Here is a 15,914-nt window from a genome sequence, read left to right on the forward strand (position 1 = left end):
CTACAGTCCCACTGGGGAAGATCACTTTCACATTTAAGAGCGGTGTTTAAAAGCCCGACAGGAGGCAAAAATTATGGCCAACCTGGTAAAATGTAGAGTGGCTATGAGTAAAGTAACCTATTTGGGGTACCACATAGGATGTAGCTTGGTGAAGCTGGTGGTCAATAAGATGCAGGCCTTCAAAGCATGTCCTGTCCCCCAGACAAAGAGCCAGTCAGATGTTTTCTTGGCCTGGCAGGATATTACTGATGGTTTATCCCCATCTTTGCCTCAGTCACGCCCCCGCTTATGAATCTCATAAAAAACAACAACCCTAAGAAGATCCGTTGGGATGAGAAACATGAGGAAGTGTTCAGGGAACTGGAAACATGACTATGCCAGGCACACATGCTCTTCAGCCATGATTTTTCTTGGGAATTCATATTACGCACAGATGCTTATGACATCTGCACCGTCCTATCACAAGACTTTGAAGGGGAAGAACACCCAGTTCTATACCTAAGTAGGAAACTATTCCCTAGGGAAAAGTCATACTCCATTATTGAAAAGAAGGCATTAACTACAAATGGATGGTAGATGCCCACAGCTATTACCTGTTGCATAGCCCCTTTTCTCTGATCATTGATCACACACCTCTACGCTGGATCCAGACCACGAGGGATATGAATCCTCATATAATGGAGTGGTACCTTGCACTAAAACCTGATAGTTTCCAAGTACACCACCAGGTGGGAAAGGACCATGCTAACACCAATTTCTTTTCATGGGAGATCGGGGATGGAAACAACCCACCCCTGAACAGCCTTCCTGTCTTGAGGGGTGGGGTATGTGAAGGGACACACCCTCACAGTGTATGGGGGAGACTAACAAGCTCCTCTGGGCCAGTTCCACACTGACATGCACCTGCAAGGCTTGTTCAGCCTGGAGGGGAAGGATCTTAAAATGGGAGAACTTACCACAGGAAGGGGCGGTGAACGGGAAGAAGGCCGCTGCACCCAGAGACTGCTGGTAACAGGTAGTCCAGCCAAGAAGGAGATAGCTGTGAGACACACCGCTCCCAAAGCTGTCCTGACAGACGACAAAGCAATATGCCCCAGGAAGAGGGGTAGAAGATAAACCCCGCGAAGAGGCAATAGACTCTGAAAGATTGAACCTTTAGAGATGAATCTCTAGGGGGGCTGCCTGAGAGACTGGTCCTCGTGCCAGCCAGATCCTCCTCTGTTGCAAGGGTGTCATAGGTTTATTCCCCACTTTGAACTTTAGTGTTCACAAGATGGGGACCTGCATGGACTCCTCTAAACTAAAATCCTAGTTTAGATCTGGTTCTCGCTGCCACCAGTCAAGTTTTAAGTGTCTGACACACTCCCTGTTCCCCCAAAAACTTCCCCTGGGGAGCACAGATCCAAACACCTTGAATCTCAACACAAAGGGAAATAAACCATTTCCCTCCTCCCCTCTCCTAGTGCTTAGGAGGGATACCTGATTCAAACTCCTTGAATCAACCAAAGAGGGATTCACTTTTCCCCCTCCCCTCTCCTAGTGCTTAGGAGAGATATCTTGATTCAAACCCCTTGAATCAAACAAAGAGGGATTCACTTTTTCCCCCTCCCCTTCCCCTGAAAATCCAAGCAAGGGAAGAAATCAATCAAGTTCTAAAAAGAAAAGATTTTATTAAAGAAAGAAAAAAAAAGTACACTCTCTCTGTATTACCAGGATTCAAAAATACAGGGTCTAACTTATAAAAACTGGAGAGACTTTCCCCTCCCTCCTCCTCAGCATAATCAAAGTAACAGCAAACAGAAATAAAGAATTCCTTCAGCAAACCACACAATTGCAAATATAGAAAGCAACTCAAAAGACTAATCCGCCTTTTTAACTAATACTCACTATACTGGATAGTAGGAAATACTCCAGGAGAACTTGGAGACATGTCTGGCCTCTCTTAGATCCAAAGAGAGCACATACAGCAAACAAGGAATACAGACAAAGCCTTCCCTCCACAGAGATTTGAAATTATCCTGTCCCTTGATTGGTCCTCTGGTCAGGTGTTCCTCAGGTTACTGAGCTTGTTAACCCTTTACAGGTAAAAGAGACCTTAACCCTTAACTAACTGTTTATGACAAAGGGGAAGGAGAGAGGAACAGCCAACCCCCTGCCCGCCGGCAGGTGCTCTCAGAGAGCTCCCTGAAGGGCTGCCAACTGAGGGAGAAGAGAAGGGTAAACATTGGACAATGGGATCTGGGGTGGTCCAGGGAGCCCTGTCTCTCCCACCCATTTTTAAATCTCAGTATTTAGTTAACTAATTGTTTCTAACTGTTCAGAGTTTATCTTTGGTTTTTAAATTGTACATTTAGGGCCAAATCCTTTCTCAGTTTTTAATCAGCCTTTACTCAGGCAGGACTCTTATTGAAGGCAGTGGTAATTTGCCTAAGTATATAAGAACATAAGAACGGCCATACTGAGTCAGACCAGTGGTCCATCTAGCCCAGTGTCCTGTCTTCCGACAGTAGCCTGTACCAGACACTTCACAGGGCAATTATCAAGTGATCCATCCCTTCTTGTCTAATCCAGCTTCTGGAAGCCAGAGGTTTAGGGACAACAGCCCCTTGCTACAAGTTCCGCAGGTTGACTGTGTGTTGTGTGAAAAAGTACTTCCTTATGTTTGTTTTTAAGCTTGCTGCCTATTTATTTCATTGGATGATTACTGGTTGTTTTGTTATGTGAAGGAGTAAATAACACTTCCTGATACACTTTCTCTACACTATTCATGATTTTATAGACCTCTATCATATCCCCACTGGTAATCTCTTTTCCAATATGAACCGTCCCAGTCTTTTTAATCTATCTTCTTAAGGAAGCTGTACCAACCCCTAATCATTTTTGTTGCTCCTCTCTGTACCTTTTCCAGTTAAAATATATTTTTTCAGATGGGGTGACAAGAACTGCATGCAGTATTCAAGGTGTGGGAGTACCATGGATTTATATAGTGGCATTATGATATTTTTCTGTCTTATTATATATCCCTTTCCTAATGGTTGCTAATAGTCTGTTTGCTTTTTTGACTGCCACCACACGTTGAACAGATTTTTTTTGAGAACTATCCATGATGACTCCAAAGTCTTTCTTGAGTGGTAACAGCTAATTTAGACCCCATAATTTTGTATGTATTGTTGGGATTATGTTTTCCAATGTGCATTACTTTGTACTGATCAACATTGAATTTCATCTGCTGTTTTCTTGCCTGGACATCCAGTTTTGTGAGATCCCTTTTTTAACACTTTGCAGTCAGCTTTGGACTTAACTTTCTTAATTAATTTTGTATTGTCTGCAAATTTTGCCATCTTACTGTTTACCCCCCTTTCCAGATAATTTATGAATTTGTTGAACACCACTGGTCCCAGTACAGATCATTGAGGGATCGCACTAATTATCTCTCTTCTCTTGGAAAACCGACTATTCTTGCCATTTGTTTCCTCTCTTTTAACCGGTTACAGATCCATGAGAGAACCTTCTCTCTTATCCCATGATTGCTTAGTTTGCTTAAGAGCATTTGGTGTGGGCCCTTTTCAAAGACTTTCTGAAAGTCCAAGTACAGTATATCACCTGGATCAGCCTTGTCCACATGCTTGTTAAGTCCCTCAAAGAATTCCAATAGGTTGGTGAGGCATGATTTCTCTTTACAGAAGCTATGTTGGCCCTTTCCCAACATATGTTCATCTGTATCTAATAATTCTGTTCTTTACTATAGTTTCAGCTAATTCGCCTGGTACTTAAGTTAGGATAATTGGCCTGTAATTGGCCAGTATTGCCTCTGGCGCCTTTTTTAAAAAATCAGCATTAAATTAGCTATCCTCCAGTCATCTGGTAGAGAGGCTTATTTAAGTAATAGGTTGCATACCACAATTGGTTTTGCAATTTCATATTTGAGTTCCTTCTGAACTCTTGGGTGAACACCATCTGGTCCTGGGGACTTATTACTGTTTAGTTTATCAATTTGTTCCAAAACCTCCTCTGACACTTCAATCTGGGACAGTTCCTCAGATCTGTCGCCTAAAAAGAATGGCTCAGGTGTGAGAATCTCCCTCCCATCCTCTGCAGTGAACAGTAATGCAAAGAATTCATTTAGTAAAGACTGACTAAAACACGAGAGGCCAGTCTGCCCCACTTATGCACGTTGTGTAGTGCCTTACTCCACAAGTAACTCCATTGAAATCAATAACATAAGGGTGGCAGAATTGGCACTCAACATTTGGCCCAAAATATCTTCAAATTGTTACTTAAAATACAAAAATGTTAGTTGTATATTGCTTAAAATAAATGAACTATTCCTATATATTATCTTTTTAAATGGTGGTTTGTTTGTTTTTCTCCCAGGCACATCTTTGAGCCAAGTTTTCTATCCATCAGCACTGGTTTTTGTAATAAGAAAACTGACAGAGCCATAAGTAAAATGTTACTACAAGGTTAAATTTGGTAGTAGTATGTTAAGAGTTTAAATTATTCAGGACTAGTGAAGTGTATATAAAAATGCATAAAATATACCCACTAACTATTTTTAAGTGTAGGACTGTACCTGTTCTTTGGCAGATGTGAACACTGATACATCCTTAGAGAAAACATTTCTCGAAATGATAAACTCCAGGCCCCAAAGTTTTCAGAGCTAACTTTGATGCAACTCCTTCCGTAAGGCTTCCATGTATATTCATGACTAAGCTGCCTTAAAATCAGGACTTCTGCTCCACCTCTTTATTGAGGGTCTTTGGTCTCTCACTCACCTTTCATTCCAGTCCATTTCCATAAACAAGTGGCCAGCCTGATGCTGTAATGGTCACACACCCGAGAAGGTAGAAACTAGGATGGTTCGACTCTTCAGGTAAGTTCTCACCAATTGGCTTGCCACCCAGTAAATGAGAATTGTTTGTGTTGTCACAGCAGAGCAATAGGTGTCATTCCATGGGGCCTGAGCACAGCAGCCTCAGCAGTGTATGGCTGCTCCACATATGTTGGCATGTTCAAGGAACTGTATGTGGCAAGAGAAGGTTAGAACTACATGCATTCTGTCCCTAATGGTTGCAATTCAGGCACTGAGGTTTCACTGAGTTGCAGCCTTGGAAAGCTTCAGAGCACTTCATGCAATGAAAAAATTGCCACTACCCTGCACAGAGCATCTTGTATGTAACCAAATTTTGATCTGAAAAGTAGACTCTGTGGTGATGTGCACCAGTTTCACCATAAATCTAGGACTTATTCTGTTGAGTGACTTTGATGTAAACCAGAGTATTTTGAAGGCTGCTGTTTAATGTAAAATCATTTAAATTTTGATGCCATTTTTTTTATTAGATTTGGATATTGACACCTTCCAAATTTATCAGCCTCAGCTTACAGTTGCCAGAAAGCTCTTGTCCCAGGTATGTGCTATAGCAGACAGTGGCAATCAAAGCCTGGATCTGGGCCACTTCAGCAAAGTAGACTTCATCATTATAGTCCCTCGTTCAGAGGTTCTGGTCCAGCAAACCCTTCAACGGATTCGACAATCAGGTAAAGGGATGGGGGAGGAAAGCATTGTATTAAATCAAAACTGGGTATGTATGTACCCTGTTATATAGTGCTAGAGTAAACTGTTTAAAAATTTATTCTGGAGGTCCCAGCTTTGTTCAGTTATTTAGTGTCACATGTAAGTTTTAAAGAGTCTGCATTTACAAAATTGGACCAACTGCATTTACTGTGTAGGTGGTAAGAGGCATTGCCATATTTACCTAAAGACTGGATGGCTATGACCTGAGGCAACATCTAGCAGTTGAAATGAGAAAACAGGGATGAACAAATGGCTTTTCATTTTGCCCCCACAATAGTATATTCATAGGAACACAGGCATTGCCATACTAAGTCAAATAGCAGTCTGTCTAGTCCAGTGTCCTGTGTCCAGTAATTGTCAATAGCAGATATTTCAGAGGAAGGTGCAAGAAACCCCTTCGTGGATAATTAATGGAATAACCTGCCTACTGAGGTTTCTTCCTCCCCCTATCAGTTAGTGGTTGGCTTATACTCTGAAGCATGAGGGTTTATATCCTTTTTAAAAACTGTCATATTTAGTGTAACTATGGATTCTCTATATAAATGGCTAATAATTTTTTAATCTTATTAAGCTCTCGGCCTCTGTCTTGTTGCAATGAGTTCCATAGGATAATTATGCATTCTGCTAAAAAAGTTCTTTCATCAATTTTAAACATGCTGCCTTTCAATTAATTTGATATTCCCTTGCTCTTGCTCCCGTATAATGAAAAGGTAAAGAGGAACTTCCAATGCAACTTCTCTATACATTTTTTTTATATGCCTACCACAGAATCATCGAAATATGTAGGACTGGAAAGGACCTTGAGGGGTCATCTAGTCCAGTTCCCCCCCACGCTGAGGCTGGATCAAGTAAACCTAGACCATCCCTGACAGGTGTTTGTCTAACCTGTTCTTAAAAACCTCCAGTGATGGGGATTTCACAATCTCCCTTGGTAACTTATTCTGGTACTTAACCATCCATATAGTTAGAGTTTTTCCTAATATCTAATCTAAATCTCCCTTGCTACAGATTAAATCCATTACTTCTTGTCCTACCTTCAGTGGACATGGAGAACAATTGATCACAGTCCTGTTTATAATGGCCCTTGACATATTTGAGGATTGTTTTCAAGTCGTTGTCCTCCTCTCCCCATTCCCCCAGTCTTCTTTTCTCAGGACTAAACATGACCAATTTTTTTTAACCTTTCCTCACAGGTCAAGTTTTCTAAACCTTTTATCATTTTTGTTGCTCTCCTCTGGACTCTTTTCAATATGTCCATATCTTCTTTAAAGTGTGGTGCCCCAAAACAGGACACTGTAACTGAGGCCGAGTGCCGAGTAAAGAGAGAGGTTACCTTCTGTGTCTTACATACAACACTCCTGTTAGTACACCCCAGAATACTTTGCTTTTTTTTGCCACTGCATCATATTGTGGCCTCCCATTAAATCTGTGATACATTGTAACTTCCCAGTTCCTTTTCTGCAGTGCTACAGCCTAGGAAATTATTTAACATTTTGTAGTTGTACATTGGATTTTTCCTTCATTAAGTGTAACTATTTGCATTTGTCTTTTGAATTTCATCTTGTGGATTTCAGATCAATTCTCCAATTTATCTAGGTCATTTTGAATTCTAATCCTACCCTCCAAAGTGCTCTAGCAATCTCTCCCAGCTTGGTGTCAACTCCAAAATGTATAAGCACACTCTCCACTCCATTGTCCAAGTCGTTAATGAAAATATTGACTAGTATCAGACCCAGGACAGACCCCTGTGGGAGCCCTCTAGATATGTCCTCCTGGTTTGACAGTGAATCATGATAACTACTCTGTTTTTTTTAACTAGTTGTGAACCCACCTTTATAGAATTTCATGTAGACCACTTTTCCCTAGTTTGCTTATGAGACTATCATGTAGAACTGTGTCAAGCATTCCTGAAATCAAGTCTTCTCGTTTATTTTCCCCATAAAAACTAAAACAGTCCCAGTCTTTTCAGTGTCTCCTGATAAAAAAAAAAAAAAGCCTCCCATATATCTCATGTATTTGGTTGTCCACCTCTGCATCCCTTCTATTTCTTTGATATTTTTGAGATAAGGTGACAACAACTAAACACATTATTTGAAAAGAGGGTGCCTTATTGATTTATATAATGGCATTATTATTTTCTCTTCCATTCCTCAGACAGTCTAAAACGATGTTTCCTATTTTGCTGCTCCTGTGCACTGAGCAGAGGTTCTCTCTCAGCTGTTCTTTATGCTCAGGTTGAATATAATAATTCCCAAGACAGCTTACAGGGATTGCAGGCAAGATGCTTCTGTACTTCCTACCCATTGGAGTAGGCTGGAGGAATATGCCAGCAATTTTAGTTTTGCCTGAGGGCAATAGAAAAGATTGACCCAATATTGGCAAGAGGCATCTGTAAACTTATGAATTTTTGAAGGGGATGCCCAAGAATCTTTTTCTCAGGTATCCATCTAATGGGAAGAAAGTATTAGCCAAGTACAGGGAAACTTAACTTAGTGTCACTGAGTCTGACCCAACTCAATGCCATATTGAAGATTCGTACATAGATCTAAATTATTTTTTTTCTAGTAATGTTGAGAGTCTCTGGTCTGCTCATAAATCCATCCCCTTCTTGGAGGAAATCTAGAAGTGGGGAAATAACTTTCACTCACCACCATGAAAGTAAATCTATCTCACTAATGCCTTGTCTGCACTACAGAGTTTGGTTGAAAAAAGGCAGCTTTTGTTGACAGAACAGCAGAGGTGTACACACTGCTATGCTACTTTTGCAGACAAAACTCTCTTGTTTTGCCAACAGAATGAAATCACATTGACGAGAGGCACAGATCTTTTTGTGGCCAAGTCATATTGACAAAGTGTCAGTGTAGACACCGCACTTAGTTTTGTCACAGTAAATGGCCTCCAGGAGGTGTCTCTCAATGCCCATCCTGACCACTCTGATCAGCAGTTCAAACTCCACTGCCCTGCTGCCAGGTAAACAAGCATCTGCCCTTCCCCCTTTAAAGGCCCAGGACTTAAATTCCACTTCCTGTTTGCTCAGCGTGGAGAGCCCACATCGCATTTTCCCAGCTGACCATAGCGGCTCCACGCAACAAACGCTCTCCCTCTTGGACCACTGTGAAGCAGTTGGATCTGCTGAGTATATGGGGAGAGGAGGCTGTCCAGTCCCAGCTTTGCTCCAGTTACAGGAACTTCGATACCTACAGGCAGATTTCCCGTGGGTTTTGTGAGAAGGGCTATGAACGGGACACAGTGCAGTGCCAAGCAAAGATAAAGGAGCAGAGGCAGGTGTACCAGAAGGCAAGAGAGGTGAACCGTTGCTCTGGTGCTGTGGCCAGAGCTGCTGCTGCTTCTCTCAGGAGCTGGATGCCATACTTGGCAGTGATCCATCTCCACCACCAAGGGCCCTTTAGAGGGACTGGAGGCAGCGGACAGTGGACCTAACCCCGAGGACAAAGTTGTGGATGAGGAGGTGGAGTTGGAGGACATTGTGGAGCCCATGAAAGGGTCGTGTGTTGTTGTGGCGAGTCAGGAATTCTTTTCCACTCCGGAGGGATCTAGTCCATCCCAGCACTCCATCTTCGGTGAGCATAATGCAGGAAAGGAGACCCCTGGTAAGTGATCTTTTTGAGTTGATGCTGCTTGATTATATGATGTACAGCTGTCCTTTGTTCTGTATACTGTAGAGGTGGATGAATGGATAGAAATGTGCAAGACTAGCTGTGTGCTTCACATTCCCCTGTGCAGCTAAGCAGTGCAGCAGAACAGTGTGGAATCCTCCAGAGAAATCTTTAGAAAATGTTCTTGGAGGAACTCGGCAATCACTTGTGCAGGGACCAAAGTGGCACACAGGCAAGCAGCATAGGGACCAGGTCTGAAGCTGCACGCATTCAGGAGATATGCACCCTTTCATCCTTGCTTACCCTCAGGAGTGAGATATTGGCTTCAGTGACCCCTGTCTGTGGAAAATGGTTGTAGAATTTACAATGTTGTCCCGTTGCCTTCACTGATCCCCTGAAACCATCACCTATATCCTTTGCCCCATCTTGAACACCTACCCCTCACCTGGGAGAAACTCAGTGTGGTTAGGGTGTTCACTGAGATGTGTGACAGTGAGAAAGTGGTTAGTATGTTAAAAGAGGTGTATTTTACTATAATGATTCAATGCTGTACATGAACTAACAATCATGCGTCTGTGTATTGCTTCTTGTGCTTCTGCAGATGTGGCCTTCAGGGGAACCCCCTACACACTGGAGAGGTGCCTCTGCCAGATGAGAAAGCAACCAAGGCAGAGCAAGGAGGATATGTTCCGAGAGGTGATCCAAGCCTCTGAGTCAGAAAAAAAGAGAACACAAGGAGTTAAGAGAAATGGAAAGGCGGGACAGAAAGGACAGTGAGGAGCACATTATAAAGGCCCAGGAGCAGATGATAAAAGTGATGGAGGAGCAAACAGAGATGTTGAAGTCCCTAATCATGCTCCAGGCAGAACAAATGGATGCTTACCCACCCCTGCAGCCAAAACAGAACTGTTTCCCATGTCCTCCCCAAACTCTTCCTGCACATTCCTTGCAACTTCCTGGAACATCTTGGTATCCCGTTCACTCCACACCTTAGGACAACTTCCAAAATGATAGCTGGATTTACTCACAGCTATGACAGCCTCCCCTGCCCAAAACTGTTATCTCGCTACACCAACTCTTTTATATGTGTTAATTGGTGTTTAATAAAAACAAACTCTCTGAAAGATAACCAATCTTTATTTGTGTCCTACACATAGTGATTGCTGCTGGTATTAAAACACACATGCATTTTAATAATTTGCTTACTACAAATCCCACTCAGGAATTATCACAAGTTTTAGGCAAAATAAGACAACAGAAATTAATGAAGCATGGCAGATTGCTTTATAGAAATACACATTACTGGAGCTCATTATCAAAATTTTGCCTCAAAGCCTCCCTGAGTCGAATTGCCCCCCCCACCCCCCGTTGTGCCCCACTAATAGCCTTGGTATCTGGCTGCTCAAAATCAGCAACCAGGCGATCTGCCTCAGCACTCCACCCCTGGGGAAACTTTTCATTCCTAGCCTCGCAAAGATTAAGGAGTGTGCAGCAGGCTCCTATGACCATGGGAATGCTTTCCTCATTAAGATTTTTTTAATCTGCCAAACGTACAATCCATGGCGATTCTGCACCTTCTCAGCCTATTGTTGAAGTGCTCCTTGCTGCTGTCCCTTTACCCACTTCTACAGTATACAGAGCAAAGGACAGCTGTACATCATATAACCAAGCAGCATCAACTCAAAAAGATCACTTACCAGGGGTCTCGTCTCCTGCATCATGCTCACTGGCGATGGAGTGCCGGGACGGGCTAGACCCTTCTGGAGTGGAAAAGAGTTCCTGACTCACTGCAACACTGCACAACCCTTTTGTGGGCTCCACAAATGTCCTCCAACTCCACCTCCTCATCCACAACTTTTTCCTCAGGGTTAGGTCCACTGTGCGCTGCCTCCAGCCCCTCCAAAGTGTCCTTGGTGGTGGAGGTAGGATGACCACCAAGGATGGTGTCCAGCTCCTGATAGAAGTGGAAGCTCTTGGGCGCAGCATGGGAGTGACGGTTTGCCTCTCTTGCCTTCTGGTACATCTGCCTCAGCCCCTTTATCTTCACTCGGCACTGCACCATGTCCCGTTCATAGCTCTTCTCACAAAACCACAGGAAATCTGCCCATAGGTTGATATGACTTTTCCCCAAAAAGCTCTCTGCCTCTCGTCAAGGTGGTTTTATTTTGTCAGCAAAACAGGAGAGTTCTGTCCCCAAAAATAGCATAGTAATGTGTACATATCTCCACTGTTCTGTCGACAAACAGCAACGTTTGTTGACGAAACTCTGGAGTATAGACAAGGCCTTATTTGTAGATAAAGGCAAGGGAATTTTCTTTTTTTCATTTTGGAAGGTGTTCTTGTTGACTTGGGCCTAGAAGAGAATGGGACAGCCTATCAGAGAGCTGAGAAATATGTAGTACGGCTAGACAATGAGATCCAAACTAAATTTGAAGTTTTTATGAGACGGGTGAAGCAGAATCCATACACCTTGTTTGTGCTGGTTCACGACAATGCCCACGTCGATTTAACAAGGTAAGTGCTTCACAATAGCAAGGCAAAAGTTTATTCTACTGTATATTAATACTCAGGATTTTTAATAAATCAAAATTATGATCTCAGCCTGATGTCTCCTTGTGCCCTAGCCATTTAAAGATTCATAAACAGAAGTCATCATCTTTGTCCATCCTAGATATTTCTTAAAACTATAATTCAGATTCGATTTAAGGCGGGGTCAACTTTAGATTTTTAAATCCCTAACAAGAATGCTCCTAGGGATCCCCCCTGCCATCCTTCTCCCTTTCCGCTGCATAGCCATTCTCATCCAACTTCTCATGTCTTTCCCAGTCCCATTTCTTTCCCATCTGTAACTGAGCAGAGTAGAAAAGAGACTGATAATCTTCCTCCCCAGTCCCACCTTTAGCCACAAACCAATACTCTAGAACAAAGGAAAGGTCGAGTCCCTACCACCACCACCACCACCAAATCAGATCATCAGGGAGGAAACTGGTCTCCATTCTTCTACCTGTACATCACTGCAGAAACAAACCACTTACGGTAATGCCCAGTGGCCAGGGCAGGCTTAGGGTGCAATCCAGAGAAGTAGTCCAGTGTGCCTGGGTGGTCAGGTAGCCGGCAGGTCAATCTATATTCGAGGCAGTCTGGGGCAATGGTCAGAGTTCTTGGAGGGGTCAGCAGCTGGAAAATCCAATCCATGGGGCTGGGTCAGTGGGCTGGGAAGCTGAGATCAGATGAGGTGGTGAGGCAGCAGGGGAAGTGAAGCAAGGCAAGGTGGTCTGGCGAGCAACCAGTTGGCACTAGTCTATTGCTCAGACAGCTGCTTCTTCCTCTGTATAGGTCGGGTACACAATAAGAGTGCTGCCTGTCCATCCAATCAGAGGTTTGGGATGTGACTCCTTTGGGCTTGTAGGCCTTTAGTATGAAGGCTGTTGGTCGCGGGAGCCTGTTTAGGACATTGCTATGGTATAGCAGCTAAGGCTGCTATTTAAGGACCTGGCGGGCCTGGGTTCAGTACCAAGGTCCTGACATACCCAAACCTTCCCCATGTTAGTGAGCACAGTAGTTAACTGTGATCTTCCTAGTTAGTCTTGTTGTTTAAGCCTGAGTATTTTTGTTTTATTTGAGTAGCCTTACAGAAAATATAACTATTTGCCACAGAGAGATAATGAGGGTCATTTGTTTTCTCTTCCTTTAAATACAACCCTGGTTACTTTAAGGTGAGAATTCTTAATAGCAAAACAATGATAAAGCATCATGAGCATGGCGAGTAAGTGTCAGAGTTTAATCTGAGTGGCACAAAACACAGAGACTTTCTCTCCATGTGACGTCCCGTCATCACATGTCTTTTGAGAAATGAAGGCTATAAATTATACTGCCTTGCTCCATGCAAGAATCATCAAAAATTCTTATTTGCATAAAGACAGAGAGAATTTGACCCATGAGAGCAAAATATATTCCTTCTTATTTCACTGCTCAAGTATCCAGGTACAGTCTGTATGGTTTTGGGACACATTCAGACTGTAGAATTTTAGTAAACAAAATGCACTCTGTTATTTTTTCTCAAAACCAAATTAGTATTATATTTTTATTGTGGTGCCAAATATGGAATTCTCCTATATCCTGTAGGTTTGTTGAGACAAGTGAGTGTTATGTCCACCTACCAGCAAGTGGAGACAGGAAATCAAACAAATTTTATGCCCTCAAAGTCCCCTATATAAGCAGGGCCGGCTCCAGGCACCAGTCTAGCAAGCAGGTGCTTGGGGCAGCCAACGGAGAGGGGCGGCACATCCGGCTCTTCGGCGGTGGGTCCCTCACTCCCTCTCAGAGCGAAGGACCAGCCACCAAAGTGCCACCAAAAATGAAGCAGCGGCGGTAGAGCTGCAGATAGCGATCGTGGCTTTTTTCTTTTTTTTTTCTTCCCTGCTTGGGGCAGCAAAAACCCTGGAGCCAGCCCTGTATATAAGGACTGTTTCTGGTTGAGCAATCCAGTTAATTTTTGTCCTTGCTCCCCCACCTCTCTGCCCCATCCCCATTCATGTTACCGCCCGGTTCAGCTGAGACACTTCCTTCTCTTTTTAGCTTGTTTTTAATTTTTTCCTATGTTCTAAACTTTTAAATTGGCAGGCTGATTTAGTTGCTTCCCAGTGGGGGACTTCTCTCCATTATTTCTTGTGCACTTTTGGGCTTCTCTATACAGAACACCTTGCTGGTGTTCCTTTTCAGAATCTGATGTCCTGGGGCTTTTGGGTCCCTGTTCATCTAGAGATGTTAATGTTACCAGTTGAATCTGAAGGCGACAGTAAAGCTGTTCTGTGTGTTTTTATTTCCACAGTGCCATCTCAAGTTCTCTATCACATGGTGAACCCAGTCATGGACTGGCTGATAGAGTTATTAACTGCAGAGAAGTCACTGAAGCTTTCAATCTCCTGGTCCTCCAAGTCAGCTCTTTCCCCTATGCCCTGCAGACACAGCAGTCCAGAATAAGCTCGAACAATGAGGTACATTGGATACAATTTGACAGTATGGTAAGTGTGTAACTGTTAAGCTAAGAGTTGTAGTATACTCTTACGTTTGCCACATTCTAGAATGTGTAACCCAGATATATAAACAGAAACCTGTGGAGAAATCTCTTTTCCACACTGGAAATTGTTTACTACCTGAAGTTATAGTGGAGTCCCAGCCTTTTTCTCCTTGGGGCCATTGGAGGCCGAGGTGGCACTAATATTTAGACTTAGAAACACCACATTCTTAGCTTATATAGGTCTATAATATTGGTATTTTTCAAGTGACAGAACTATGTAATGAGTATACACTGAGCACTTACGGATGTAAATGCACTGCAGTTATTTCTCATGCTAGCCAAAAACTCCAAAGGTGGTAATAAAATGTTTTTTAAGTACATCAGAAGCAGGAAGCCTGCTAAACAACCAGTGGGGCCCCTTGAGGATCAAAATACAAAAGGAGCGCTTAAAGACGATAAAGTCATTGCGGAGAAACTAAATGAATTCTTTGCTTCAGTCTTCACGGCTGAGGATGTTAGGGAGATTCCCAAACTTTTGTAGGTGACAAATCTGAGGAACTGTCACAGATTGAAGTGTCACTAGAGGAGGTTTTGGAATTAATTGATAAACTCAACATTAACAAGTCACCGGGACCAGATGGCATTCACCCAAGAGTTCTGAAAGAACTCAAATGTGAAATTGCGGAACTATTAACTAAGGTTTGTAACCTGTCCTTTAAATCTGCTTCGGTACCCAATGCCTGGAAGTTAGCTAATGTGACGCCAATATTTAAAAAGGGCTCCTTTGGTCTGACCCGGTACGGCCTTTCTTATGTTCTTATGTTATGTTAATGCAGGTACAGTGTAATTAATATATAGAAATTTGTCATTATGTACATGGATCCAGAATAATAATAAAAGGGCATAGTGCAGTATAGGCCTCCAAAATATTAGTTCTGCCAGCCTTTTTATACCTATAATTAGTTCAGGAGGTTCAACAAATTTCAAACTCGGAGTTTACTCATCTCTGTAATAGACCTTTATCAGGGCAAATGAAAATATGTATTTCTTAGGCCAGGTCTACACTGCAGACCTATATTGGTATAATTACATCACTTAGGGATGTGAGAAAACCGACCTAACCCTCATTGTAGACAGCGCTATGTCAACGGGAGAGCTTCTCCCATGAACATAGCTATCGCCTCTCAGGGAGGTGGATTGACTATGCTGACCGGAGAAGCTTTCCTGGCGGCGTAGTAGCGTCTTCGCTAAAGCACTAGAGTGGCTCAGCTGCACTGGTGCAGCTGTAGCACTGTACGTGAAGGCAAGCCCTTAGTTATTAGAGCTGAATGACCAATGATAGCATGAGTTTAAAGCAAACTGATGTTGCCCATAACCAATCTATAGTCGTGGTACTATGACACTAGTGCTTACTATTAATGTCCTCCTAATACCCTGCCCTTGTATGCAGGCAATCACCATAATGCTAGTAAGTAATGCTTATATCAGGAGGACTTCCTGACATTAGCTCTTCTGGGAGGAACTGTATCTAGAATTAAAACTAAAAACACCTTAAAGGGGAAAAAATACAAAAGACAGCAGCCCATGATTTAAGATTGTTTTGTAATAGGTAAGTCATTCCTGATCCCATAGGAACACAGGAATTTCCATAGAGGATCAGGCCCAGGGTCCATCTAGTCCATTATCCTGTCTCTTAACACTG

The 15,914-nt window shown here is 42.8% G+C and overlaps 1 protein-coding gene across 10 annotated transcripts in view; it reads left to right on the forward strand.

The window, feature by feature from the left end:
• The window catches only part of GREB1L (GREB1 like retinoic acid receptor coactivator), a 219,043-nt gene that overhangs the window by 158,964 nt on the left and 44,165 nt on the right, over positions 1-15,914 (forward strand). For 9 of the 10 annotated variants that reach the window (XM_039522145.1, XM_039522149.1, XM_039522150.1 and 6 more), the window contains 3 exons: positions 5,341-5,538; positions 11,526-11,706; positions 14,024-14,216. In XM_039522145.1, coding sequence (XP_039378079.1) covers positions 5,341-5,538; positions 11,526-11,706; positions 14,024-14,216 — 572 coding nt within the window. The remainder of the gene's footprint in view (positions 1-5,340; positions 5,539-11,525; positions 11,707-14,023; positions 14,217-15,914) is intronic. The other variant, XM_039522151.1, reaches the window with a different exon arrangement.

This window comes from Mauremys reevesii, linkage group 2 (genome assembly GCF_016161935.1).
Source record: "Mauremys reevesii isolate NIE-2019 linkage group 2, ASM1616193v1, whole genome shotgun sequence".
NCBI lineage: Eukaryota > Metazoa > Chordata > Testudines > Geoemydidae > Mauremys > Mauremys reevesii.